Here is a 28,000-nt window from a genome sequence, read left to right on the forward strand (position 1 = left end):
ACAAAGTCTCTGTAAAATTCCTCCTTTTCCTGCCTCCCTGCATGGCCTGAACTTCATTACTGGAGGCCTGGAATCTCCTGCCAACTTGTCCTTAGAACTCAGTGCCTCATTTAGCAAAATCTTAGTTGGCTCACCCCAAAGGTTTCCCTCTTTAAGAGCAAAGTGTCAATATATTCAGCTCATATGCTGTCACTAGCCCGGTGATAGCCATGCAGCTTTGTGAAGCTTACCAAAGCAATTGTCAGATCCTCTCTACAAAAAGTGATTTTAGTTGAAGAAAGAGAACAAAAACAAACAAAAAGAACATCTTTACTAGAGAGAAAATGACATTCATCACAGATGGATTTGCTGTGCGGATTTTACTTCACTGTTTACTTCCACACTGTTGTATGGCTTTTACTTCATTAGTAAAACCTCATTTCAGACATGGTTCACTTTCTAAAGAGTTCTAGAGTTTTGGCACTGTTTCCAGTAGTGAGGCCTCTATTCATTAAATTCATTTTTAAAGATTTTTTTTTTTTCAGAATACCTGGTGTGTCATGCCCTGGAAATACTTAAGCATCATGACATGCTCTTTGCCAAATTACTCTTTACTTATTTTTGTATTTTCTGTGTGAGCCATGAGATAATGTTGTTGTTATATGTCCTTTTTTTTTTTTTTTTTTTTTTAGGAGCATCTGAAAGCTTTTGACCAGGAAGTAAATGAGTTTGTGGACTATATGTTTGGACCTCGGGGTAAGTTGCTCCACCTATAGCCCTTTTAGGAAACAATGACTATCCAGATTACAACTCAAAAATATTCTGGTAATTAGAAGCAGTCAAAATTTTCTTTCTGAATAATTTCTCATTGAAAACTATGAACTAGGCAGAATCATGATATTTGCAGGAACACACTGTTATTGTAAGGAATTTGTCAAAGCACCGGGCTTTTAGAAAAACAATATTTTTTTGTTTTGACTGTTTGACGTATTATCTATGATACAAATTAAAACTAGTCACAAGTTATACTGAAGGTGAAAGAAGAAATGAAGGTGATTTAAAAAAAGATACAAAAATCACTGTATTATAGAGTCCTTTGATTCTTAAAATATCATAGGATTTCAACTTTGTCCTTAGAGAAATTAAAAAAAAAAATCTTTGATTTTTCTGAAAGTGGAAGTTTGGAAGTTCTGTTTTGGGATTGATGATTATTAATAATCTAGTCCTTGTTTGGTCCTGCTATGTAGCAAATAGCCTAATTCAGAAGCATGCTCAGCACAGTAGCAAGAAAGGGCTCTCAGCACTCTGCAGGATGACATCCAAAATTTCAGTAAACCGGTAGACAGTGTGAGAGAACAAATACACCCTTCTACTGCCTATTCTTGCTTTCTGAAACAGTTTGGATGAGAATAACTTGAATAGTTATAGTGCTGGTTTAGCAGAGCTTGGATGTGCCTCATGATCTGTTAGGCCTGGAAGGGGTAATAGTTGTGCCAATAGTTAGAGCCAGTGGCAAAAAAAAATGAGGTAGGACCGCATAAAAAAGAGAAGGGCTATGGCAAGGAGGGATAGGGCCAAGCAACTAAAGTAAAAAGTAAGAGAGGAGCTTAGAGAGCAGACCCAGTCTTCAGGGAAGGACCTTGTATGGCCATCTTGTTGCTGGTAAGCCTGTGTTTAAACAGTATTCAGCACATCCAACTTCAGGAATAGCCCTGCAAACTTTGCTCTGTGTTTAAAGCCAATATTGCTGCCTGTGGAAATACGGTTATGTATTCTCATTTTGTTGCAGTAGTATCCTCTTGGTCCCACAAACAGTTCATGCTTCATTAGGATGACAAGGAAAAGTATAAGTAACATTCTTAAAACCAAGAAATGCTCATTTTTCGTAGCTGTCTGGCTGAGTACAAAATATCTCCTATCATTTCTGCAGTAGATGTGAAGCTTGAAAGAAAGCTTTCTAGTGAAAAGACAGTGAATAGTTTGGGAACTGCAGCAGAAGTGATTAAAACAGATAGAGTAGGTTCGTCTAATTAATGGTTTCTACAGCAATGCATTTTATTAACAAACAACTGTGATGACAAGCGTATAAGTACTACTATTTTATTTTTAAATCAACATGATGTTCTCCTTCATTCCTCCTTCCTCCTTGGTCCTGGCCAAATTGTTTGAAAGGACCAGCTGTAATTAATCCAATGCAGAATCCCACACAGATCCCTGTGGACTTTTATAAAGCACTTTAGTTAAGTATTATGTATAATACTTGCCAAGTACATTACCATCCCTCTCCAGACATCAATGCTGAAGATAGCATTTGTCCATGCCTCTTCACCATGCTTTTTTCTTTGGAACTGGTGGTATAGTGATGCAGTATCATACATTTCATAAGTAGCAAAGCTCCCTCCAGTATGTTTAAATACATAAATAATTCACGGTAGACTGCAAGCAGTTTTAAATTGGATAGAATGACACCACAAATCATGATCTAATGAATTCTTGAGAGCTTCCCCAATTGTATAAGCCCAACAAAACGTTCCTCTTCTTTCTCTCCCCCAACTTTCATCCACAGTACCCACTTAATTCAGCAGCAAGGTGGCTTAAAAAGAGAGATGCCAATGCTCCATTCTTTCAAAATCAGTCCCACATCTGTGGTTCGTATTTGAGGTAGGAACCCTTGAAATAATGGTGCTATTATACTGGTTGTAGTTATCATTACCTGGTGTGGCTGAGGCCACAGCAGGAGACAGAAAGCCAGGCACTAATTCCTGGAGGTTCTCTCTGCTCACATTAGTACCTAACACAACTGCAGTACTACACTACTAGAATAAGGGGTGTGCTATCACAGATATGAATTTGATTTAGATAAAGGCCTATTTTGTGTCTTTGTTCTCTGCTGCCAGATAGACTTTGTACATGAATCTACCTAAAATTTGCTTTTGACCTAACAGACCAAGTCCCTTGGTTCAGGGAACAGAAGCCACATACATGCCCATTGGTTGCATCTCTTAATAAGAAGTGGTCTTACAAAGTGGTGTTGGTACATATTATTCTGGATAGGAGTTTATCTAGGTTCAGGACAAAATGAGAAAGAGTGAAATAGCTATATTGTTCTGAAAAAGAACATTTTTCCAGGGCCTTCACGTTCTACAGAGTATTGGTTGGAGTATTGGTTGGAGTATTATCAAGGCAGGGTCAGGCTGGATTTTAGGAAAAGGTTCTTCACGGAGAGGGTGATCGGGCCCTGGGACAGGCTCCCCGGGACAGTGATGACAGCACCAGGCCTGTTGGAGTTTAAGAAGCGCTTGGACAATGCTCTCAGACTTATGGTTTGATTTTTGACAGGTCATGTGTGGACCCAGGAGTTGGACTCGATGATCCTTGTGAGTCCCATCCAAGTCAGGATATTATATGATTATGCAAAATTAAGGAATACTGAATTACAGGAGCTAAATCTAGTTAATGGGTTGCTTTTTTTTTTTAATCTGCCAAAGAAGCAGAAGTGGTTGAGAATAGATACATTATAACAAAGTTATGTTAAAGTAATAATCACTCTTTCTGTAGTCAATTGAATATAAACAGTAATAAAGCATTGGTACAAAGCCATCTACCCTCAGCACCTGAAAAGGTATGAATCTGCTCAGACACCATTTGAATTTTCTCTGACACCAATCAGCCGAAGCTATACAGCAACGTGAATCAAAATGTTTCTAAACCTCACTGATAAAAGCCTGATATGTTTAAAGAGCTTATGAGGCTTGCCACTCATTTCAAAGGTGCCAAGATTTCACCCCAAGGGTCTAGCACATCGTGGCCAGTGACTGTGAATGAGCTTATTCACAGAGCAACGAGAGCTTGGGTGCGCCTGCTCCTTTCTGTGGTTGTTGTCCAGCACTTTCACACTCTGACTTTATTCACTGCCCTGGTCTCAAATTTAGATGCTGTGTGGGTTCAGCAGTGTAAAAATAATGCTTTCTTCCATTGACACTGTGCCTTTATATTACAAGAACACAGAGTAACTTAACACAGAGTAACTGTTGGTCTCTTTTCTTCTTCTGATAACCTGTTTTTTTAAAAATACACTCCCCTTCATCTGCCTTTCCAACACATAAAAACCTCCCTCTTCTTGTCATTCAAGGAAAAGTGAACATGGAAACAGAACAGTCAGGATCCTCTGGCTGCTTTTGATAAATCATTTTCTGCTAATAACTGTCCTACTCTTCAAGGTACCAAGGTCAGGTTGGAGAATGATCAGTACAGGAACAAGTTTTAAAATTTCTCTAGACACTTGAAAATGAAATTGTACAGATCTTAAAAATATTGGACTTGCTGACCTGAACAAGCACAAGGAGCTCTGCTTTTGTGTGGATCAGGCCACATGCTTGTGGCCACTCACAGCACAAGTGAAAAACAGCTTTCTGAGGGCATACTAGGGCAGCATTTAATGCTGTTTAGTTTATTTTGTATTCTTATCTCTTCCAATTATTTTTCCTCTTTGAGCAAATATACCATTTAGTTATCTGATGCCAGTTGGCCTTTGTGCAAATAACCTTTATGCATGAAATATTGCAGTCCTCGGATGGGGGGATCCTTTTTTAGAGAGCAGTCTTGCTGAAACAATTGCTTTCTTCATCTTCATTTAGAATACCAATTAAATAAATCAAACCTTTATGCTCCTAAAACATATGCTAGATCAACATTTGTGCACACAAGCTTTACCTGTCCTCTGACTCGTGTGTCCTGTTCATAGCCCATATGGGAACAGAATCACCTCAAAAACACCCATTCCACAGCTTCCCAAATGTCTCGTGACCTTCGAGAGGGTTGTTGGAAGCATTTACTCTCACACTGAAGTGATCTTAATTAGGCACTGAGATATGAAGACAGAAAACAGGCACTCTGGCATGGTAATACACACCAAAGCAAAGCCGCCCTGAAGGAAGGGCTGTGCTTTGCAGTAGGTAGTCATGCTTTCACAACTCTTTTAATCCTATGCCTCTCATGTTTTGGAGAGAGGAGCTGGTTCTTAGGAGTCCAGAAGGGAGAGTCAAAGCCAGGAGAGCACTGGACTTCCACAGTAACTCAGGTCTCATTGAAAGTCTTTCCTGCAAAAGAGCTTACATCCCATGTGGAGCCCAAATCCATGATGAGCGTTACAGCTACTGCAATGGAAGCAAGGTGGGAAGTGGAGGGAAATGCTAGTGAAAAAGAAAGTTCCATTAGCAGATTATTCTAACTCACTTAAAATCTCACTTTACTTATATCTCTCTATATATTTCTGTGGAAAGAATAGTTGGAAAGAATATGGTAAAGTAAAATTGTCACAAGCAACAGTTTTTTAAACACTAAGGCACATTTGATGTGTGCAATATCCATTGCCCAGTCCCAGGTTGAAAAAGTAGTAAAATGTTTTTTCATCCACTGTGAACACCTTCTCTTCTGTTACAGTTTTTAGCCTAACGTTGGTCTTTAAAAAAAATAATTAAATAATTCAAAACAGTTTCTTAGAGCAGAATTACTGTGACCTGCACAGTAGCTTCTCATTGACTTATTTCTTCATATACGCCATAACTCTTGACAGATTTGTCTTTCTGAAAAACTAGCCATGTTGCCACTTGCGTTTCTCTTAGGTAAATGTCCAAAGATTATTGTTGTAAAAAATTAAATCTTCCTCTATCTTGGAAAAAAAAAAAAAAGAGGGAAAAAAAAACATTTGGTCGTGACATAGAGTTGCTCATAGGACAATGAAATGGTGCCTCCAGATTGGCATGCAGAATTAGGATTTGCTCATATACACTGAACTATCTGATTACCGCCGATGAGATTACTTGTGCGAATAAGGCAAGCAGGATTTGACCTTAATATTGCATTTCAGGATCAAGCAAATGGAACAAAAACTATGAGAAAGCAAGCCCTTATGTTAGCAAATATCTTTGATAACCATCAAAGTAAACATTTGCTATTTGCTATTTGTTTTTCATATTTAATGTTTTTGAAAAACCCTCTCCTTGTATAAATGTTTTCTAGCAAATATCACATGCCTTCATACATATGTAACAAATGCAGAATCAAAATAGTATAATACTGTCTTCAAGCTGTCTGTCCCTTGAGCAAGTCAAGATATGGTTTAATTAAGTTAAAACATTAATGAAGACATACAGGATTTTTTTTCCTCTTTTCATTTTCTGTTTCCTGTTAAAGTGAGGAGATATAAGTGACTTTAAATTATTAGGGAATTTTATGCAGTTTTCACCACGCATTCTGTGAATTAGTATGCCATTTTTGAGAGGTAGTAGTAATGAATAGCTCTTAATGTGAGCAGAACACAGCAGATTCCCTTTAGCACTTTTTGCAGATGTTTTTCACTGTACAACCTGCCTTATTTTAACAGTACTTTACTGTAACATTCTTAATTGCTTGCTGCATGCATTTCTTTTCAGATTCCAGGGTTAGAGGATGGCTACTTTTGGATTCTTACCTTCCTACATTTTTCCTTACTTGTGCGTACCTACTGTGCATATGGCTAGGCAACAAGTTCATGAAGAACAGGCCTCCGTTCTCCCTCAGGGCTCACCTCATTGTATATAACCTTGGGATTACACTGCTCTCCTTGTACATGCTCATAGAGGTAAGTAAGTGTTCTTCAATGCAGCGCAGCTGAGAAAGGTGAGCAATGTACATTTTTTAGCAGAAATATCTTAGATAGTTTTGCTAGGAAATTTGACATGAATGGTAAATTTAAGTAAATTTAACATCAAGAACAGTCCCTAAAAGCACTTTGCAATTGGGCAATGACTTGTAGAGTACCTTCCCTGCTTAGGTCTCAGCATGTTTCAGCTGTCCTTCCTGAGCTACAGTTCACCCCTGAAGACAGTTGACTGCTACTATGACAGTGTTTACAAGCTTGAAGATGAATCTGCAGCAGTTGCTGAGTTCAAACATGCCTACACCTCGTTATTCAGCATGCGTAGAAATTCCCAAGAATTGTTTTTTATTTGTATGACTGCCTGTGAAGTGATTGTTCTTTGTACAAATACCCATATTTAAATGCGAACAGATTCATATATGAGAGTAAGTACAGATTTATTTATGGTGTTGGCTATTCAATGTTATTTTTCTGCTCTCCTGAGTACAAAGCTTCCATCATATAGTCAGACAGTAGAAACATGAAGTAGCAGGCATGATAAAAACCTGCCACTTCAGCCAAGAGCAAGTCCTTTGGGGACTTGGAGGCTGAATATGGTCTCACAGATTATTTTCTGAGCGCTTATCAAGAAGGAACATGCTTACAGAAATCAGGTTCTATTCATAACCAGAAGGGAGGTTTGAATGCATCTGACAAGTTCTGTAATAGCAAAGGATTTGAACAGCATTCCTCTGCAAAGATATGTGTTTTCACCTTCCTGTAGGAACAGAGCTGGCCTGAGAGTCACTTTAAGACTTTTAAGCGTGAGACTCATCCCTCCAGCACCCAACACCTACAGGCCTTGACTGATAACAGGGCAAAGACCTGGTGTGCTGAGGAAGGGAACGCAAGCACAATTCAGTCTTTTCTCCTGTAAGAGGATGCATTTATTACTGTGTTTCAGCTCCATTCCCAACTTTTGACATTTGCCTGACTGAATTCAGGTACTGGTTTATTCAGCTTTCCATTACAAGGAAGGCTTTTGTGGAATAATCCTAATTCCCAATGAGGCCCTTCCATTATTCCAGTATCATTTTCTCCCCCCTGCCAAAACTGTAGCATCTCCAACTGCTGACAGTGCTGCTTTGCTTGCGCAGCCCTCACAGCATTTCTTGCTTCCTGGGCTCTCAGCCACAGCAGCAGTTTCTGTGAGAAAAACAAGGACTGACTGTTCTATCAACTGGAGAAGAAACTTTGTTTTGTCCAGAAGCCAAACAGGACCCCAAAGATTTCAAGTTTTAAATTAATTTGAGCTAAACACCAGGTGAGTGGCCAGGTCAGAAGGCCAAACAGCAGCTTGTGCAAAGGACCAATTGTGCTACACAGTGCTTTGTCCTGGTCAAAGCTCCAGCTGGCTTCCACAGTTGCTCTGGGTGTCTCAGAGTGCGGGATGAGGCTCAGAGCAAAGGAGAAACAAGCACAATTGCTGGAAGGTTTGATGACTCTGTACTGATTTTCCTCCAGAATTTAAATCAGCACTTCAGTGTTTAAATCTCCATTCTGCTTGAAGGTATATGGATAGCTGTCTTTGGTAGTAAGACTCAACGGAAATGGTTAATTGTATAGAAAACAAAAATACCACTCCCTTTCCCTTGCAGTTTGATTTGGCCTGCCACAAGTAAATGAATAAGCAAACAGAATTTTAACAAGTCTTATATGAATTGAGTTTTTTTTTTTTGCCACCTTCATATAGGTACAGGTGGTGTTTTCATCTATCTGTGCAGTGGCAGGGAGGGGTACCGAGAGGACACGGAAAGCCCACCTGATTAACACATGGCTCAGAGGCTGGTGCCAACACAGAAATTTTGTTTTTTTTTGACCATGGGGCGCTTTACTCGGCGCCCAGCCTGGTGACCGCAGACGGGTCCCACCTATTTCTAAGGGGAAAATGGATCCTAGCCCAGGAGCTGGCAGGGCTCATTGAGAGGGCTTTAAACTAGGAAAGAAGGGGGATGGGGCTGAAATTAGGCTTGTTGGAGCTGTGCTAGGGGGAAAAATGGCAAGGCCAGGGAAGAAGGCCATGGCCCAAATGAAGTGCGTCTACACTAATGCACGCAGCATGGGTAACAAACAAGAGGAGCTGGAAGCCATCGTGCAGCGGGAAGGCTATGACTTGGTTGCCGTCACGGAAATGTGGTGGGACCACTCTCATGACTGGAGTGCTGCAATGTCTGGCTATAGGCTCTTCAGAAGGGACAGGCAGCACAGAAGGGGTGGTGGTGTGGCTCTCTATATTAGAGAGTGTTTTGATGTTGAGGAACTCGAGGCTGGGAATGATAAGGTTGAGTCCCTATGGGTTAGGATCAGCAGGAAGTCCAACTAGGCAAGCATCCTGGTGGAGGTCTGTTATAGACCGCCGAACCAGGATGAGGAGACGGACGAGGAGTTCTACAGGCAGCTGGCAGAAGCCGCGAAATCATCAGCGCTTGTTCTCATGGGGGACTTCAACTTCCCAGACATATCCTGGAAGCACAACACAGCCCAGAGAAAGCAGTCTAAGAGGTTTCTGGAGAGCGTGGAAGATAGCTTCCTGACGCAGCTGGTTAGAGAGCCTACCAGGGGAGGTGCCCCGCTAGACCTTCTGTTCACAAACAGTGACGGACTGGTGGGAGATGTGGTGGTCGGGAGCTGCCTTGGGCAGAGTGACCAGGAAATGGTAGAGTTCTCTATTCTCGGCGAAGTCAGGAAGGGGACCAGTAAAACCGCTGCCTTGGACTTCCAGAGGGCTGACTTTGAGCTGTTCAGGACACTGGTTGGCAGAGTCCCTTGGGGGGAGGTTCTGAAGGGCAAAGGAGTCCAGGAAGGCTGGGCACTCCTCAAGAAGGAAATCTTGATGGCTCAGGAGCGGTCTGTCCCCACGTGCCCAAAGACGAGCCGACGCGGAACTAGACCGGCCTGGCTGAGCAGAAAGTTGTGGCCTGAGCTTAGGAGAAAAAGGAGGGTTTATAATCTTTGGAAAAGAGGGCGGGCTACTCAAGAGGACTATAAGGATGTTGCAAGGCTGTGCAGGGACAAAATTAGAAAGGCCAAAGCTCATCTGGAGCTCAATCTGGCTACTGCCGTTAAAGATACCAAAAAACGTTTTTACAAATACATCAACACAAAAAGGAGGACTAAGGAGAATCTCCATCCTTTACTGGATGCGGGGGGAAACTTAGTTACAAAAGATGAGGAAAAGGCTGAGGTGCTTAATGCCTTCTTTGCCTCAGTCTTTAGCAACAAGACCGGTTGCTCTCTGGATACCTGGTACCCTGAGTTGGTGGAAGGGGATGGGGAGCAGGATGTGGCCCTCGCTATCCATGAGGAAATGGTTGGCGACCTGCTACAGCACTTGGATGTACGCAAGTCGATGGGGCCGAATGAGATCCACCCGAGGGTACTGAGTGAACTGGCGGAGGAGCTGGCCAAGCCGCTTTCCATCATTTATCGGCAGTCCTGGCTATCAGGGGAGGTCCCAGTCGACTGGCAGCTAGAAAACATGACGCCCATCTACCAGAAGGGCCGGAGGGTAGACCTGGGAAACTATAGGCCTGTTAGTTTGACCTCAGTGCCAGGGAAGCTCATGGAGCAGATTATCTTGAGTGTCATCACGCAGCACTTGCAGGGCAAGCAGGCGATCAGGCCCAGTCAGCATGGGTTTATGAAAGGTAGGTTCTGCTTGACGAACCTGGTCTCCTTCTATGACCAAGTGATGCGCTTGGTGGATGAGGAGAAGGCTGTGGATGTGATCTACCTTGACTTCAGTAAGGCTTTTGACACTGTTTCCCACAACATTCTCCTCGAGAAACTGGCTGCTCGTGGCTTGGACTGGCATACGCTTTGTTGGGTTAAAAACTGGCTGGATAGCCGGGCCCAAAGAGTTGTGGTAAATGGAGTCAAATCCAGTTGGAGGCTGGTCACTAGTGGAGTCCCCCAGGGCTCAGTACTGGGGCCGGTCCTCTTTAATATCTTTATCGATGACCTGGATGAGGGGATCGAGTGCACCCTCAGTAAGTTTGCAGACGACACCAAGTTAGGTATGTGTGTCGATCTGCTCGAGGGAAGGAAGGCTCTGCAGGAGGATCTGGATAGGCTGGACCGATGGGCTGAGGTCAACTGCATGAAGTTCAAGAAGGCCAAGTGCCGGGTCCTGCACCTGGGGCACAACAACCCCAAGCAGCGCTACAGGCTGGGAGATGAGTGGTTGGAAAGCTGCCTGGCAGAGAAGGACCTGGGAGTATTGGTTGATAGTCGGCTGAATATGAGCAAGCAGTGTGCCCAGGTGGCCAAGAAGGCCAACAGCATCCTGGCTTGTATAAGAAGCAGTGTGGCCAGCAGGTCTAGGGAGGTGATTGTCCCCCTGTACTCGGCTCTGGTGAGGCCGCACCTCAAGTACTGTGTTCAGTTTTGGGCCCCTCGCTACAAGAAGGACATGGAGGTGCTCGAGAGAGTCCAGAGAAGGGCAACGAAGCTGGTGAGGGGTCTGTAGAACAAGTCTTACGAGGAGCGGCTGAGGGAGCTGGGGTCGTTTAGCCTGGAGAAGAGGAGGCTCAGGGGAGACCTCATCGCTCTCTATAGGTACCTTAAAGGAGGCTGTAGAGAGGTGGGGGTTGGTCTATTCTCCCACGTGCCTGGTGACAGGACAAGGGGGAATGGGCTAAAGTTGCGACAGGGGAGGTTTAGGTTGGATGTTAAGAAGAACTTCTTTACTGAAAGGGTTGTTAGGCATTGGAATGGGCTGCCCAGGGAAGTGGTTGAGTCACCATCCCTGGAGGTCTTTAAAAGACGTTTAGATGTAGCCCTTAGTGATATGGTTTAGTGGAGGACTTGTTAGTGTTAGGACAGAGGTTGGACTAGATGATCTTGGAGGTGTCTTCCAACCTAGACGATTCTGTGATTCTGTGATATCCTTGTAGGAACTGTGCTGAGCCAGCTCCCATTCAGCTGCCTCACTGCCCTTTCTTTCCTAAGGCTAACTTTGTACAGACGATCGCGGAGTTGCACGAGTCCTCACTAAGTCCCTCCAGGCCTTGACTCTGTAGCTGGAGGCTGCTGACTTACACCTCCCAGACCACACCCAGGCATGGCTGGCAGTGCCTCCATGCTCCCCGTTCTGCATTTGTCAGGAACCCATCGGACATCACAGCTGGTTTATTGCAGATGGCACAGCTCTGGACTGTCAGCCAGGCTGGTTGTACATTGCACAAGTTGTTATTCCATAATAGTGGTTCTGTACTTTTTCATAGCCTATTCGTGTGGTTCCTATTCACAATTTTTCCTGTGAAGAAGCAGAGTGCGTGTTGAGACTTGCAGACCTGCCTGAGGAGCTTGCACATCCCTGCTGAAGGGAAAAAGGCAATGAGGAAGGCAGAAATCTTCTTCAGCAGTGAATAAGGTTACGGTGACTAAACATTGTCTTATTTCTGAAGCCTGTCTCTTGTGCCTACTCTCTCTGTCTTTAATGGAAGGTAAGCTCTTTGAGGCAAGAGTTACCTATATTTAGAGCATTCTCCGTAGTGGTTTATGTAAACACAGCTGATCTCTCCAGGGAGTATGATTCAAGATTAATTCCTAATTAGAGAGATCTATAACAATGGCCTTATTCCTTCATCTTCCCACTGCACCTCCAATGATCTGGTCTCTGTAGTAGAGATAAACACAAATTAATAAGCTCTATTATAGAAATTAACTACAAAGAACAGTTATTGGCATTGTTCTATTTGTCTCTTCTTGGTCTTGTTTACAAGGTGCCACATCTTGAGAGAGCTCCAGAATGGAGTGGGTGCTTCTTAGACACTCAAGAGAAAAAGACCTATTCTGTGTCAGAGGTGCACCTCCAAATGCGGACTGTCCCATATGATAGCTTCAGTAAGAAACATGATAAACCAACTGATAAGGAAACTTATGCTGCAATTCTTACCTCCTCGTTGTGCCTTATCTAGTTTAGCTGTCCCCTACAATCAAGTCATGCAACCTCAAGGCAGAAAGGCAAAGGTTATAGCAAGGACTCATAACAAAATGGCTAGGTTTTTATGCATCCAAAGGCAGATTCCCCTTTTGAGCCAGAGCTCTGTGCATTGCTCCATGGACATGAAATATCTGGGATCCAACTGTAGCTCCATTAGCTTTGAGTCCAACCAATCTCTCAAGTACTTAAGATGTGCCAGTAACATAAGGTCAGATATCCCTATGATCCCTAAAAAGCAGGGTCTCAAAACTCATGTGTCAAGAGTTAGCTGTCTTTGAAGGCCTCCTTGAAGAACAGTTTATTAGACCTTAATCTAGAAACCTGTGCTAGGCAAACAGATTTTTCTGAAGCCACCAAAGACACTTACCTCTTCCTGTTAGTTGTAATGGAGAAGTGGAACACTTGTTTTTGGAATGCAGCTTTTTCCAAGTACCTAAAACTTAGACACATTTCCTGTGCTTAAATTAGGCAGGCTGCAGGTGCACTGCAGGAGGGTCAGAAGGCCAAATTCCCTCCCATCTTGTCACTATAAGAGAAAGCTGCACCAGACATTTGTTATTGGATGTGTACTCTTCTGTATCATTAAGTGTTAATAGACTCAGGTCAAACAGATCCAAGAGTTTCCAGAAACATTGCCAAAAACTGTGCACAAAACAACCACTACCATTTTGTTTTAATAAAAATCAAAACTTTTTTCAATTTCACTGAAAAGAAATATGCCTTTCTTCTACACAAATCTCTGCATAATATTGTGAAAGTGCCAACTATGCACAGAAAACCAGCTTAATGTGAAAAGCAATCAGGTATTTGCATATTTTAAAATGAATTCATGAGCAAGTCAACTCTCAGACCACACTCCAGAGACCCAATGTGAGGCACCAGAGGCCCAGATAAGGTATTGAAGTTCACCACAGGATGAGATCCTCATAACTTTCATACTAAATTAAACTTTGAAACAAAGCAGACCAATGCTGATCTCTGAATTAAGAAATTACTCATGTGATACTGCTCTTTGTCATTAACAGAAAAAGACATAATCTCTACCAGGGTCTTAGGTTGCTTTCCCCAGCAGTAAGTATCACCTCTGCCCTATTTAAATTAAATCTCAGCTAGTCATCAAGCTCTCATCCAAGTCCTTGTGTTGATAAGGCACTAAGAAAAACAGGACAACGGCATCAACGATCATATTAAAAGCACCAGGCTCTTGGTGCTTAGCTTGCTGCTGAGCAAGGTGAGAAGCTTTGGCACCATCTTCTGGAACCTGCTGGCCCTGGAATTTCTTAGAGGAGCCAGCTCTCATTCCCAGATAATGTGATTCCCCATTAAGAAGAAAAAAGAAAAAAAAAGGAAAAAAAAAAAAAGCATTAGACTGCTGCAGTGAAGTAACCATTGTGAATCTTCATTCTCTTTATACTTGAGTAGATAAAGGTCATTTATTGGTGTAACAATTGGAATCTATTGAGAACACTAGAGCAACAGCAAAATACGAAACCTCTACTAAGGAACAGGATGTTGCTACTTAGCAGAATTTTTTCACAGGGAAGCATTTTCTTCTTTCCAAATAGCATCAAACAATGCATGTGTTAGTATTAGTTTCACGATAGGTTGCCAAGAATGTAAAACATCCAAAGGAATGTTTTCTAGGGAGATAAATTGTATTTTTAAGGGGGAGAGAGAGGATCTCTCATCTCTTTATTGTATACTGCACTTACACAATCTCTGCATGATAAAAAATACCACAAGTTCTGTAGCATCATGAGAGTGCTCAGCATGTGGAAGGGAACATAACTGAACCAGTGAAAGTAACATATGAGTTTGGTATCATACAAATAGAGCACTAGTAACTGGATGTCTTGTGTCAGGTTACCAGTTTCTGTTCCAGATACGCAGCTGGCTCATTTGATACCATTAGGTAACCTGCTTTCATTCCACATCACAGATAGCCAACATGAAAGTCACAGCCTGGGATCACCAAGATGCCAAAAAGCACTCTCTGCCTTCCAGGTTTCACCACCAACTTTTTATTACGGAGTTAGCGAGAAATCTTAAAAATTATCTTGCAAAGCAGAGTAGTCAAAACTCAAAGTGGATTCTCCTCTTTTCCCTAAAGGAGATGAACGGCATGCGAGTCATCTACCACGGAAAGCTGACATGTCAGAAAAGCCGACATGAAAGAACAAGGTTAAGACACTCAAAACAGATTTTCACACTAAGCTGCTGGCTGTTGAAACACAGATACAAATCAAAGGGAATTTTTCTGCCAAGTGAAATGACTGGGGGATAGGCGCACCGTATGATCTGCAAATCTGGCATTTATATAGGACCATGGAAGAACAAACAGAAGAATAAATTAAAGAAAAAAAATGCAGCCAGGTTGTGATATTCTTACCCCAGATTTTTCTCCCTGTTTGCATGGTGACCAGTGTGATTTCTGAAATGCCAAGTTAAAAATCTGTGATACTGAAATGAAATTAAATATATTGTTTAAGTTTCTGAGCCTTTAAGAGTTCTCATCTCATTTTGAGAGCTATGAATGGAATTCTTGAAACAGTCTTGTGATCACACTGAGCAAGCCAGTTCAATATAGCACCAGCAGGAGAGTTTCCAAACCTGTAACAACAACAACAACAAAAAAGATTTTTGAAAAATCAGTCTATTGTAATCATATACGAGTCAGAAAATCTGTAAAGCAAACAAATCAAAAGATTTCAAATGGCATTTTTTTTCTATTAAATTTCTGTGATTTAATGTTTCAGTTACTGTACCGGAGGGTTTTGTGAGGTTTGATATTTTCAAAGGAAGAAAATGAGTTAGCTACTAAGGAATGACAAAAAAAAAAGATTGAAAAAAGGGAAAAAAAGTTTCCACAATTGGAACCTGAAAAAACAACAACAAAACCCCCCACAATAACAGACTTCCAAAGATGCATGAAAAGGAAAAATGAACAAATTCTACCAATTTAAGCATAAGGGTATAAAGTTACAGTTACAGAATGCAACAGAATGAACCAAGTGAAACTGAGATACTGAAAATACTGTTTAAACTTACATACCTCTCACAAGGTAGAATTGTTTAAAAGCCTCAGATAAAAATTATAGGCACATCATATCATAAATGTAAATTACAAAAGATTGTGTCAGATATGAATACAACAAAATGCGGACTTTATTTCTTACTTTAACAAAACAGTAGACTCCATTTATGATAGCAATTTACAGTTCCTCAGTAAAAGCAGGGAAAGAGTTCCTTCCTAGTCCATGACGTGCTTTTTACAAGAAGGGAAAGGCAGTCATCTTTTCTCCTTTATTTGTTTTCAGGATTTTGAGTTTTTAGAGAGCACAGCTTCAAGTCCCTACAATCACAAGGGCTAGAGATGGTACCACTACTACCACTTCCCACCAATAAAGCTGCGAGGCTATCATAGTTGCTGTAGGAAAACAAAACAGCAAGAGGCAATATCATTTACTTCCTCTGCAGAACTGGCCGCAGATGTTTCTGGCAGAGCTGTTAATGCTTGTGTTTGAGGCCATACCTTACCAAAGCTCCCAGATGGAGTTCAGGATGCTGCCTCCAAATGAGCTCCTGATACCCCCACCCTGCTCGACCATCTTGCTCCCAGCCAAGGGGAAGATGACAACTCCATTTTCTTCAGCATTTCTCAAGCAACAAGACAGAATCGAGAGCAAATCTTCAACAACGGCCCGTCAACGATGCTGTACCTGCCTATTCCAAAAGTCCCAATCTGGGGGTCTCTTAGTCACTTCTGATTGGAGGGAAAATCCAAAGCAGGAGAGCACACAGGAAAGGCACTGAGAGGAACCATCTGTAAAAGCAACTGTGCAGTAACATCTCCCTGAACATCACTCCTGAAGCTGCTGCATATTGCCAGCTGCAGCACAGGCACAGATCTGCACGCCCCCTTCCTTCCACCCAGAGGACAGAAACAGCCCATGCATTTGGGACTGGAAACTACCCTTTTCCACTCAGCTGATTTTTGAAAGATGGGAGGGAAACAAAGTGCCATACCTAGGAGCTTTAACCCCCTTCTCCTCAGCATCTTCACAGGTTAAGCGGGGAGAGGAGAGGAGCCTGCAAGCTCCAGCCCCGCATGTTTGCAAGCACAGCACCCACGCAGGGGCCGCTTGGCTAAACACATTGTGATCTCAGCTGCACTGAGCATTTGCCTGGGGACCTCCACACAGGTTTTGCTGTTGGATTTTCCCTGTTTTCAGACTGCAGTCCCATCCTGTTTAGTTTTGTGACCTCTGGCACACGCTGTAGATGAATCCACCGAAACAGCGGCTGCTCCAGAGGAGGAGTGGTTTTGTTTCAGTTGTCCGATAGTAGCCATCTAAACCACCCACTTATTGTCTCTTCATCTCTCTCTCTATATATACACACACAATCTAAAAGATACTCCACTGATTATTTTGGCCGCAGACAGACACCAAATATGTTGGAAATACAGGGACAACTGCATGTGATTCAGAGAAAAAGTACTAGAAAACTTTGGCTTTCTAGGTCTTTGGTTTTGTTTGTTTGTTTTTTGTTATTTTAATTTGAATTTATAATACGCATTCTGACTTATTTGCTAATTCTGTAGATCCAAAGAAATTATTGCTCTTAATATGTATTTACTCTAGGAATTAATTCAATATGATCACTGAGAATAAGTCTGCTTTGCTTTATATAGGCTGTCACACTTAGTTAAGCACAGGAGACTTTTTCAGTCTCAAGTGGAGGGGAAGGTATGTACAGACACCGATACACGCCTTCCCCTGAATGTAGTGCCAGAGTCAAAAACAACACATGCCTCACAGCATCTTGCAATGCTGCTTACAGCGTAACCCTCTAGTGTACTTCTCCCACCATAACTTGCTGCACCCTCTGCAGACCCCAGAACATGAACTGCCACTTGGCCACAAGAAATACTTTTCACATATTCAAGTAAGGAAGTCACTTTTAAAAATCACTCAACTCTACTTCGTAGTGTTGTTGATTGACAAAATACTCTGCTGCCCAAAAGAGCTGCCAGTTGTTTTAGGTAATCATTACTATAAAAACATTCCACATCAAAAGGCCCCCATATGGCTTTCCAGATACCTTCTGCTTCATCACAGCGTGATAGATTGATGTTTCATTGCTTTGTCTGCTTCCCAGTATGACATGGACAAAGTCTCAGAAATTGCTTTTGTGTCTGTTTCTCCACTCACCACCACGCATGCTCTCTTCTCTTTCCTCCTGCATTTACCAATAAAGGATAAAGTGATATGTATGTGGCATAAAGAAATATTTCTCCTCTTACACTACTTTGGATTTACGTTTTTTTTGCTTGGTTGGTACCGAGGATTTTTCTCAAGGATAGGAAGGGTTTTGCACTAGTAGGGCTGCGAAGCTCTGTTCATACTGCTGCTGGATCACTGCACTAAGTAACAATAAATATTTGTGGATGTCTTGAAGGCTCTAAAGTGAGAGAAATGTAAAAGGTGCACCATTTCAGCATGTATTTCCAATAGAACGTGAAACCTTTTCCATTGCAAAGGAGAAGATATTAGCAAGTTGTCTGGTCTAAGAGCATCAGTTCATGGAACGAATGGGAACCTGCAATGTTCTCATGCTATTTAAAAAAAAATCAGAACAGCTGCAGAGCTAAAGGAGAACTACTTTGTTTATGAACATAATTGCTGTGTTTTCTGTTCCAGCTCATCCTTGCCACGTGGGAAGGAGGCTACAACTTGCAGTGCCAGAACCTCCACAGTGCAGGGGCGGCCGACATCCGGGTGAGGCACAGCAGCAGCTCAGCCCCAGCACCTGCAGCCAGCCTTCCTTCCCTGTGCTGTGGTGCAGCACTTCTGCGTGCACGGCGGGTGCACAGATGCCATCAGGGACAGCTTTAGCATGAGGGTTTTATCAGAGTGGCCTGATAGCTGGTAGCAAACAAGCAGAGTTAGGGTTTCTATTTAGTATGGAGGCATCCTGATCATTGAAAGTGTGACAGGGAGCATTTTAAAAAGACATATTTCAAGGTCTGTGGTCAAAAGAGTGGTGCCTGACTATTAAAACAGACAATATGGATCCATTAAGAACTCGGGAGAAAAATCCATTACCTGCAATGTTGGGCTCTAGCTGGAAATACATTTGAGCTCAACTCTAAACTTTGGAAAACTTCAGAGCCATTCTGCTGCCTTGGCTCATCTCTAGTTTCAACCCCTATTGCATCACAGCAATTCCATGTAGTAACCCTTTATCGTTCCCCCTTTCAGGTTTGTTTTCCAGATAACAATAGAGAAGGGCTGAAAGACTGGATAACACATCATTTTCCCCAACCCTCAAATTCTGTCTGTTTTAGCAAGGAAGAGGTCAGTTAAGTGCCTTTTCCCATCAACAAAAGGTCTGTCGTCCCCCCCCCCATTTTAAATAACTGTCTTTAACTGCCCTGGGAAATATCCTGAGCTCTGATAAACCATTTCAGCCTTAAAGGAGGTACATTCCATTAAGCTGAGTGTCAAACTTGGATTATTTAAAAACAGAAGCTGCCTGTGTAATCTATTCAGTGTTAGGAAGCTACAAATGGTATCATCCTTAAAATAAACCGTATCTCTGATTCAAAAAAGCAGAACAATTAGAAGACCTATCCTCAAGTTTATATTTCTTAAATTGTATTTAATTATATATTTAGACAATCCCATTTTAAAACATGATGAATTTTCTATACACTGCCTCTTCAAAGAGGAAATAAAATTGAAGCCAGAGCTTGTATTCCTCCTTCAGTGGGACATTGATGCCTTTGGGGGAATTGTGTGCCTAAGGACTAATGAAGTACAACAGTAGTTGAGCCCTGTTATGGACAGGTATTGATCTCCTGCTGTTTTGTTCTTGCTCACACAGGTAGCCAAGGTGCTGTGGTGGTATTATTTTTCCAAAGTAATTGAATTCATGGACACTATCTTCTTCGTACTGAGGAAGAAAAGTAGCCAGATCACCTTTCTCCATGTTTATCACCATGCCACCATGTTTAACATCTGGTGGTGTGTCCTGAACTGGATACCCTGTGGACAAAGTAAGTCTCTGTTCACTTCATCACCTGGGGTGTGAATCACCTGCTGCTGGGGGGGAGTTGCACCACCATGCAAAGCAAGTGCTTCACTGTGCTGCTGTAGCACAGCACCATTAAGGTTCATAGCCTCTTTCAGAATTGTGGGACAGTTGCAGATCTCAGTGAAATTAAAAGCACGGTTAAAAGCGCAAGGCAGAAAAAAGTCCTGAGCATTAGGCCCTGGATTTTGCACTGAGCTGCCACAACCTCTCATCTTTACATTTCTTCAAACCACTTTTAGACAGGGTAACACTACTGAGTGGTACAGAAGAGTGATCATATATAAAATCTACTTCAAAAGCAGAGGTAGAATGAAATCATTATTACCCTAGTAAAGTCAATCAGAACAGCATTTTTACAGATTTCACACAGAATCACAGAATGTTAGGGAGTGGGAGGGACCTTGAAAGATCATCTAATCTAATCCCCCTGCTGGAGCAGGAAATTCCACTCCTATATGCATCAATCTGTGATATTCTCCTTTGGCAAGATACTTTACTTACACAACCAGGAATTAAAATACAAGTAGTTTTGTTTTGGGGTTGTTTTATTTTCATTTTGTTTGTTTTATTTTTCCAATGAGATTGCTGTACCATTAGACAGCTGTTGTAAGCTGTTGTAAACAAAAAGGGTTTTCTCCCACATCAGGGATTGTTTTTAATAATTACTAGTTCATATCATTACGTAGCAAAACAACATTTTAAGTTATCTATGTTACAAAGTTACTTTAATCTTTAAAACTTACATAAATTTTTGCTTGTGATAGAATCAACCTAAGGGCCCACAGCAGGCCAAACTAAATCAACATTCCTTCAAGCAAACATGGCAAAAAGCAAAACATTTTCTTGAATTCTGAACAGGACAGCCAAAACTAATGGGTACTGTCTTACTTTTCACACTGAAGTAGTAGAAGCATCAACCTTCCTTGGCTCATCTCCCTTTGGGTCCCAAATGTTTCACAACAGTAATCTCTAAGTGTCTTGGGTCCTAAGAAGCTATTGAAATAGCCATCATCTTCCCCGTTGAGGTGGGGAAGTGCCACAGGCTGCTCCTGTGATATCTGCAAGAGCAGAGAACTATTTCAAGTGTCTCATAACACACACTTTTCCAGGGCTTCATACAACTAGAGGCTTTCTGCAGCCTTGTTATCAGAGTTGAGAAGAAAATTGGTTTTCCTAACTCTAAGCTGTTAAAGAGAATCACCTCAGTCCCCAGAAATATTTTGTAAGGCAATTTGTTGCAGGGATTTTTTCGGTATCAGAAAGCAGGATTGCCATTTGTTCGTACTTGTTTTGGCCAGCACAAAGTCTGAGTAAATTACTGTTCTAGGTAGAAGCAGAGATCAAGTATTTCATAGTAGCTACAAGCTGTTTCTGCAGAGGGATAAACTCAGTGGAGCAAAGTTAATAGAAAGCACACAAGCCTATGTGTCTGAAAATAATTCCCACACTTTGCACTCATTTTTCGCTATTATGATTAACAGAGTGGAAAAACAGTAGTCCAGTAATTAATCAATAATTATTCAGTAATTAATCAGTGGAAAAATCAAAACCATTCGTGAGACGGTCTCATAGTTGTCAAGCACTGCTATCAAACACATGGTCATACATCAGATAGACTAGTGCTGGTGCTTCTCAGTAGTCCATAAGGTACAGAGGGCAATTCTTTCGCTCTCAATCCAGTATTTACTAAGTGCAGCTAATGAGAGTGGCAAGGTGCGACAACATTCTGGAAATCATTGTGGAAATCTGCATCTAGCAGAAGAGCCCCTGAAGAAAGTGAGAACAATGCTCAAATAAAGTCACACCAGGCAAGTTTCATTCAGAGACTGACTAAAGCCCTTACTTACTACATCAGAGGAGACCAGGTGCCACCTAGGGTGCAGCAGCAGTCATCCATGGTACAGAGTGAAAACTTACTGTATGCAGGAGGCACTGCTAGCAGCAATATCTTCACATTTTTTAGCAGTTGGTGATATAAAATGTTTTCTGTGTTGGATGTTCATAGGTTTCTTTGGACCCACTTTGAATAGCTTTATCCACGTGCTCATGTATTCTTATTATGGACTGTCAGTCATCCCTTCTATGCGCAAGTATCTGTGGTGGAAGAAATACCTCACTCAGGCACAATTGGTACGTATCTACATTACTCCCATTTTTAACAGACAGAAGTCCTTCAGAAACGTCAGAGAGGGCAAAACAAACGATGGACAAACAGTCATTTGTAGAATTAAGCCAGTTAGAATCCAGTTACGACAAAGCTATCATGCACAGTAATTCACTAGTACAGCCCAGTAAAATTTAATAACTGAAATGATGCTTGAAACTATTTTCTATAATGCAGTAGAAACTCTACAGTCCATAAAACTCCATTAGTTTTGATCTCTTTTGGACTACTGATTAAAAAGCTGTGAAATCTATCAACTATGTAAAATGTTAAAAAGATACACTGCACACTTAAATGTCTTATAATGGCTTTACAGTTTGAAAAACTCATTCAGTGAAGAAAATCAGATTCCTTCAAACAAGAAGTGTAACTGTGGTACAACTACAAAACACAAGATGATGTAAACAGCTCTTAGACAACAAGACAGAGCAGACTTCTAAAAGTCTGTTCCAGCAGCTTCTGTATACAAAGAACAGAGTCACGTCAAATGCTATCAACAAGATGCAAGGCTTGATATGCAAAAAAAAAAAAGTGTTCTCTTCACTTTTTTAATCTTACAACCTGTTCATCTCATTTGGGAGTTTGCAGTGAGCTTAAAAATGCCTGTGTAGAATTGTTTTTTAGGTAATGCCTCTTATCTGAGCTGGGATCACCCCTGTAGCTAGAACAGGCTGCCCTGTTTAAGTGCACCCCAGCTTGCTGGACTGAGGGCACCCTCAGTTGGTGGGGGAGAGACAGATACAGCAGAATTGGCTGGTATTGCAGTCCAAAATACCAGCAACCCTCTTTTTCCACCCCATTTTTTTGCTTTGTTTGTCCCCATCTTAGCTCTGTCAGTGCTAGTGCCCACCTACCTAAACTTCTCCTCACACTTGGGATTTCCATTTTTCTGTTCAAACTTGCAAAGCCATTGCCTCGAGTCTTCAGAGTTTCTCAGGTTTCTGCCCAATAACAGAGACAACACTGTACCTGGCATGACACAGCCTGGAAGATATAACAACCCCTGTTAAAACAGCTTTCATTTTGTCAACCATTTGGCCTAAAACCTCTTATTTTTAGGAATATCCCACCCCTTCATGTTTTTTTTTAAGATGTCACAGAAGCACCATTTTAACCTAACCCTCACAATACATTCACTTGTTCAGAAGGGGAGAGTGTTCAAGGATACTCAAAATTTCAAAGGGCAGAACTAGGTAGCATTGTTATATTTGATTTAGCTAGTACCAACCCTTTCTCAGTAAATATTCATGCGTGATCTGTCTTCTTCAGATCCAGTTTCTGCTCACTATTGTGCACACACTCAGTGCGGCTGTGAAGCCATGTGGATTTCCGTTTGGCTGCCTCATGTTCCAGTCTTCCTACATGGCTACACTGGTCATTCTCTTTGCAAACTTTTACATTAAGGTAAGGAGTTGCTCCCTCTATCCAAAAGGGTTGGTGATCCAAAAGGGTGGGTGATGGGGGAAAACAAGCTTTTTGCATAGTGGTCTTGACACAGACCACATACAAAACATATACAACAAGCCTCAGTACCTAAAATATGTTTGTATTCACATAGACGTGTCAGTTAAGACTAATAGATGCAGTAGTGTCTCCAAGATACAGTCAGTAGTGACATTGCAGCTGAGCTCTTCTATACTGCACTGAAGTGCAGTCTTGTGCCAGGGCTTAATTCTGCATTCACGTAGCATGTCAGGTACTGCATCCAGGACCTAGGAGGTCTGAATTTGCTCTGCTTAGCAACTTCGAATTTTCCTCCCTTCTAGGAAGAGCAAAAAACAAGCAGCTCTGTTTTTGCATCATTCAACCTCTTTTTTTTTTAGCAAGGAATGCTCCAGCCTGCCTGCATACATACAGTTTCTAGCAAAAAGGGCTTAAAACCCCTTTAGACACAAAGAAGTATTACAGTAATACTAGCGAGGCAATATCATCCACAGCAGCAAAAATAATACAAATCCCTGAACAAAGTCTAAAGCAAATGTATACCTGCATCAACAAACACCAGACGTCACCATTTTACAGTTAACCGTAAATAGCATTTGGGGAACACTAAATAAATCCAAGTAGTTACTTTGCATTTTGCTTTTGTAGACATACCAGAAAGCACCTTCAAGAACAGCTGTAAAGGAGACCCCTGTCACAACAGAAATAAAGAATGGTTTCCATAAGGACTACTTTGCTGCTGCCAATGGATTCCTGAATAAGAAAGCACAATAAGTATAGTATTTCCCATGATTTTTTTCTAAAAAGAATAAGAGACTGAACTACAGGCTTTAGCTGAAAACCTATTTGGTTACATTTATCAGTTCTTTGTACCAGACACTTCTTAATGTAGTGCTATTTAACTTTTAACAAAAGGAGTAGATTTATTTGTCCTGTCAAAGATCACCACCAGAACAATACGGCCAACATCTTTCTCAAATGAAAAAGAAAATCTTTCTGATTAGTAATGCTGACACAAAAACGCCTTATAAAACGGTTGATGGATAAATCCCTCAAAGCCTTCAAAAGGTTAGGACTCTCTTTAGACTTAACACCTTGAGCGCTTTCTATGCACGTGAGACGTCTCGAGGCAAGTCTTTGCAGTGCATCCAGCACATTCAGCTAAACTGTGGTTAAGGTCAGAAGAAGAGAGATGAGAACGATACTGTTTCCATTACCATACCCCTCTCTGCCGCTTCCCGGCCGTTCTCCCCAAGCACCTTCCCTCCCATAGACACCAGTGAGGTCTCTCTGTTCCTGCAGGAGCCCTGAGGAAGGATGTAGCAGAAGGCAGAGACCAGGTGCACAGTACCAGGGGTTGTAGACAAACAGGTACCATGCTTGCTTGCTTTATGTATGGGCAAACTGGCTCAAACACCACAAAGGTTGGCAGGAGTTTGCTGCGTCAGGGGCTGGGACAGGTAGCACCTGGAGGCTGTCTGATATGGGATTTAGAACATGACATTGCACAGTGATGTGAGGTTTTGAGCTCCAGTCAGAGCAAAGCAAGTTTCTTTGGATGTCCTAAATTAAAAGAGATGTAACTAAATGGATTTTGGAAGAAACAGGAGCTCAGCGACGTAATGAGCATAAAACCTTTGAGTGTAAATGTGCAAAAAGTTAACCCTATGCAAACACTGTTAATCTGAAGGAAACTGGCATGCCAAATATTAATAGACAGGAAGATGCTGAAAGTCTTAAAAGTGAACATCACAGTGAGCCAAGTACATGATACAGGGATTTCTGCACTAGGTGGGCGTTATTCAGACTGCTCTCTGACAGGAGAGACTGGGACTGGGGCACAGTCTTCTATAGGGAAAGCAAAGAGATATTTCCTGCCTGCAGTTGTAATGGTGCATCTCATGCAAAAGTCAGTCATTATCTCTGCTGCTTCAGTTAGCTTCTACTTCCCACTTACAAGATTAGAAATCAAGAATCCCCTAGGTTAGCTTTGGGAATCTGCTCCATTCCCTTTTCTCACTTAGCCCCCTTCAAAGTCTCTGCTAAAAGCAAACACAGCCTTTTTCCTCTCCCTTTTTCACCATGAAGTAGTTTTGGACTCTTCCAGTCTTGCATTCTCTCAACGAAACCACCTTTGGAGTCATCCCAACCCAGCCAGCCTGAGAGACCAACGCAGCTCTGTAACGGGACTGTGTCCTTCCCCTCCCCTTGCCCTGCAGGGTCCCACGGAGGAAGAAGAACTGCACTCACACAGCCAGCAGAGGGCAAGCAGCAGCAGGGGACCCCTGAGGAGAGGAAGCTGCCCCAGATCCTGCTCCTCTAATCCTTCTCCACCTCCCAAGTCAGTTTTTTCCCCCTCACACTGATCTTTCATCAGGGGCTCTTGGAGACAGCAGGCACAAAGGCAGGGGGATTTGTCCTGGGACAAGAGGCAGGGCAGCCAGCCTCGCTGGGAACAGCCTGAGAGGCTGCAAAGAGAGTCAAGAGAGGGAGAGAGGAAAAGGTATAGGATGGAGGAAGAAGAGAAGTTTCTGGACCACAAAAGCAAGAGGAGGAAGTGGCACAGAGAAAAGTGGCGCAGGTCAGAGTGTAATTTGAATTTGCGCTTGAAAGTCCCATTGGATGACCCATCTCAAGCCAGTTGTAGTTCCTACTCCATAACAGCATGAACAAAACCCTTTGTCACCAGCAGAAAACTGAAGCCTTTACCATGCTGCAGCATAGGCAGTATGCTTGAGCTACCTGGCTGTTAAACTACATTGTGAACTGGGCAACCAAAATTACTGCAATACCCAAACACTTTTACACCACCACAGACATACATCTAGCTGCTGCATAGTCACATTTGCTCTCTCTTCCTTAAGCTGACCACAGCGAAGGTCAGCGTTTCACTTTAACATTTGATAAGAAGGGAAGGCAGCAACCAAAAAAATAGACACAAAGCCCAGACTCCGTGTATACACTAGTTCTCACTAGCCCTTCCAGAAACTTTGCAGATCTTTCTGGTCAATACAGTAAAACTCACAAGCTGTAAGAAATTACTGGGTTTGACTGAGGGTGTTGTGTGTGGCCCTAAGTCAAGGGAGAGCTTCAAAGCTGTGCAGATGTCAGCTCCATCCAAGAAACACCTCCAGAAGAGGTAAATGTAGAGGGAATCAGAAGAAGCAATAAGATAGTATGCAAGGCAACCAGCTGAACTATTTGGCTGAGACAGACAACAAAATGGTTGTGTGCTCAAGCATGGATTTTAGGCTGAGCGGAGTCCCTAACTTTTTGATGGCAAAGCATGTGTTTGACTACAAGTGCGGACCATGTCAGCATGCTAAGTGTTAAAGTTTACTATGGCAACCAAACCCACAGATATTGATTGTGTTTTGTTGAAACCTCATTAAAAAATAAATAAATGCCTTACTTGAAGCTCAAAGGGCTGGTGAAAAAAAGAAAAAAATGAGATGGTCTCACCTTTCAGATCCAGACCAGGTAGGCAGGCTAGAATCGAATCAAGTATGGTTTAAATTCTTCAGATCTGTCTTAACATCTTCAAAATGCTGCAACTGTGAAGAAAAAGCATTGACTTTTTAAACTGATTTTCCTGTAATACATAACACTGTAAATAAACAGATTTTACTATCGGGTTGTCTCCCCTCCCCTTTGTTTACGGCATGAATTGCCGGGAACTGGTAATTAGAGATCACTTTTTTTCTGAAAATTTTCAGAAAGCTTTTAGGCAATTCCACTCAGACCAAGAGACATCTCCCACAACTACACACCACCTGCACTCATACTGGTGTTAAGGTTCTCTTTGGTTTTCATGGAACTGTTGGCTGTGCTCTGCCCACAGTTGACTGGGCAGGTGGTATTTCTGTATCCCATGTTCATACCTACACGCATAATAGTTGGGTTGATAGGACAAAGTTTCCTACAATGTGCAGACATGGGATTTCTACACTTCCTACCTGAGGTACCTTTCTTTGGTAGAGTAAACATCCCTGTCCCTTGCAGACAGTCCTACTTCTTGACAGTGGCTCCATGGGCAATGTAGGCTCCCAGCTTCATTCCTCAGCTCGTTCCTGGCTCAGATGCATGAAGTAGATGATGCAAATACCTCACACTGAGTTTGCCTGTCCCAGCAGAGAGAAAACACTTACAGCCCCAAATTAGATCCAAACAGACTCTCAAAAATTAAACTGTGTAGCTTTGCTGCCTCCCTGTTCCCAGGCCTCTCTCTCTCAGCTTGCACATTTAGGCTGGAGAGATCCTTTTGATTCATCCCTTATAAGTGCATCAGCAAAGCAATCTTGGACAGATGGAAGTTTCTAAACACCACACAGGAGGAAGGCTATTGCATCCCACTTGCTAGTTCAAGCAAGTTTGACTCTCAGTTTGTTTTGTTCACACTTAATTTCATGTACTCTGTGGTGCCCCACACACAACAGCGAAAAACATCTCTAGATTTTGCTGCGTATGATGGCGTGAAGGCATACTTGGAACATCATCATTGAGACATGCTGTGATTTTAAAAATATCACCTCTTCACCCAAACATACCAGTGTGGTGGGGAATGGCCTAGTTTAACCATTCTGTGCCAAGATGGGGAATGCTGTCAGTCAGTATAGGCTGCCTTACCAAATGCATCACTATTCTTGTGCCTGCTGTTTCTGCTATATAAAGGCTTCAAGACATCCTCTTC

General features: G+C 42.1%; 1 protein-coding gene across 2 annotated transcripts in view; it reads left to right on the top strand.

Annotated features, from left to right (window-relative positions):
* ELOVL2 (ELOVL fatty acid elongase 2) overlaps window positions 1-26,940 on the top strand; it is a 57,135-nt gene extending 30,195 nt beyond the window's left edge. The window contains exons 2-8 of one of the 2 annotated variants that reach the window (XM_080578851.1): window positions 671-735; window positions 6,414-6,601; window positions 18,308-18,385; window positions 19,494-19,665; window positions 21,709-21,833; window positions 23,137-23,271; window positions 23,959-26,940. In XM_080578851.1, coding sequence (XP_080434977.1) covers window positions 720-735; window positions 6,414-6,601; window positions 18,308-18,385; window positions 19,494-19,665; window positions 21,709-21,833; window positions 23,137-23,271; window positions 23,959-24,084 — 840 coding nt within the window. In that variant the 5' untranslated portion in view covers window positions 671-719 and the 3' untranslated portion in view covers window positions 24,085-26,940. The remainder of the gene's footprint in view (window positions 1-670; window positions 736-6,413; window positions 6,602-18,307; window positions 18,386-19,493; window positions 19,666-21,708; window positions 21,834-23,136; window positions 23,272-23,958) is intronic. The other variant, XM_080578850.1, reaches the window with a different exon arrangement.
* Window positions 26,941-28,000: the final 1,060 nt, after the last annotated feature.

This window comes from Anser brachyrhynchus (assembly GCF_964034855.1).
Source record: "Anser brachyrhynchus genome assembly, chromosome: 2".
Classification (NCBI taxonomy): Eukaryota; Metazoa; Chordata; class Aves; order Anseriformes; family Anatidae; genus Anser; species Anser brachyrhynchus.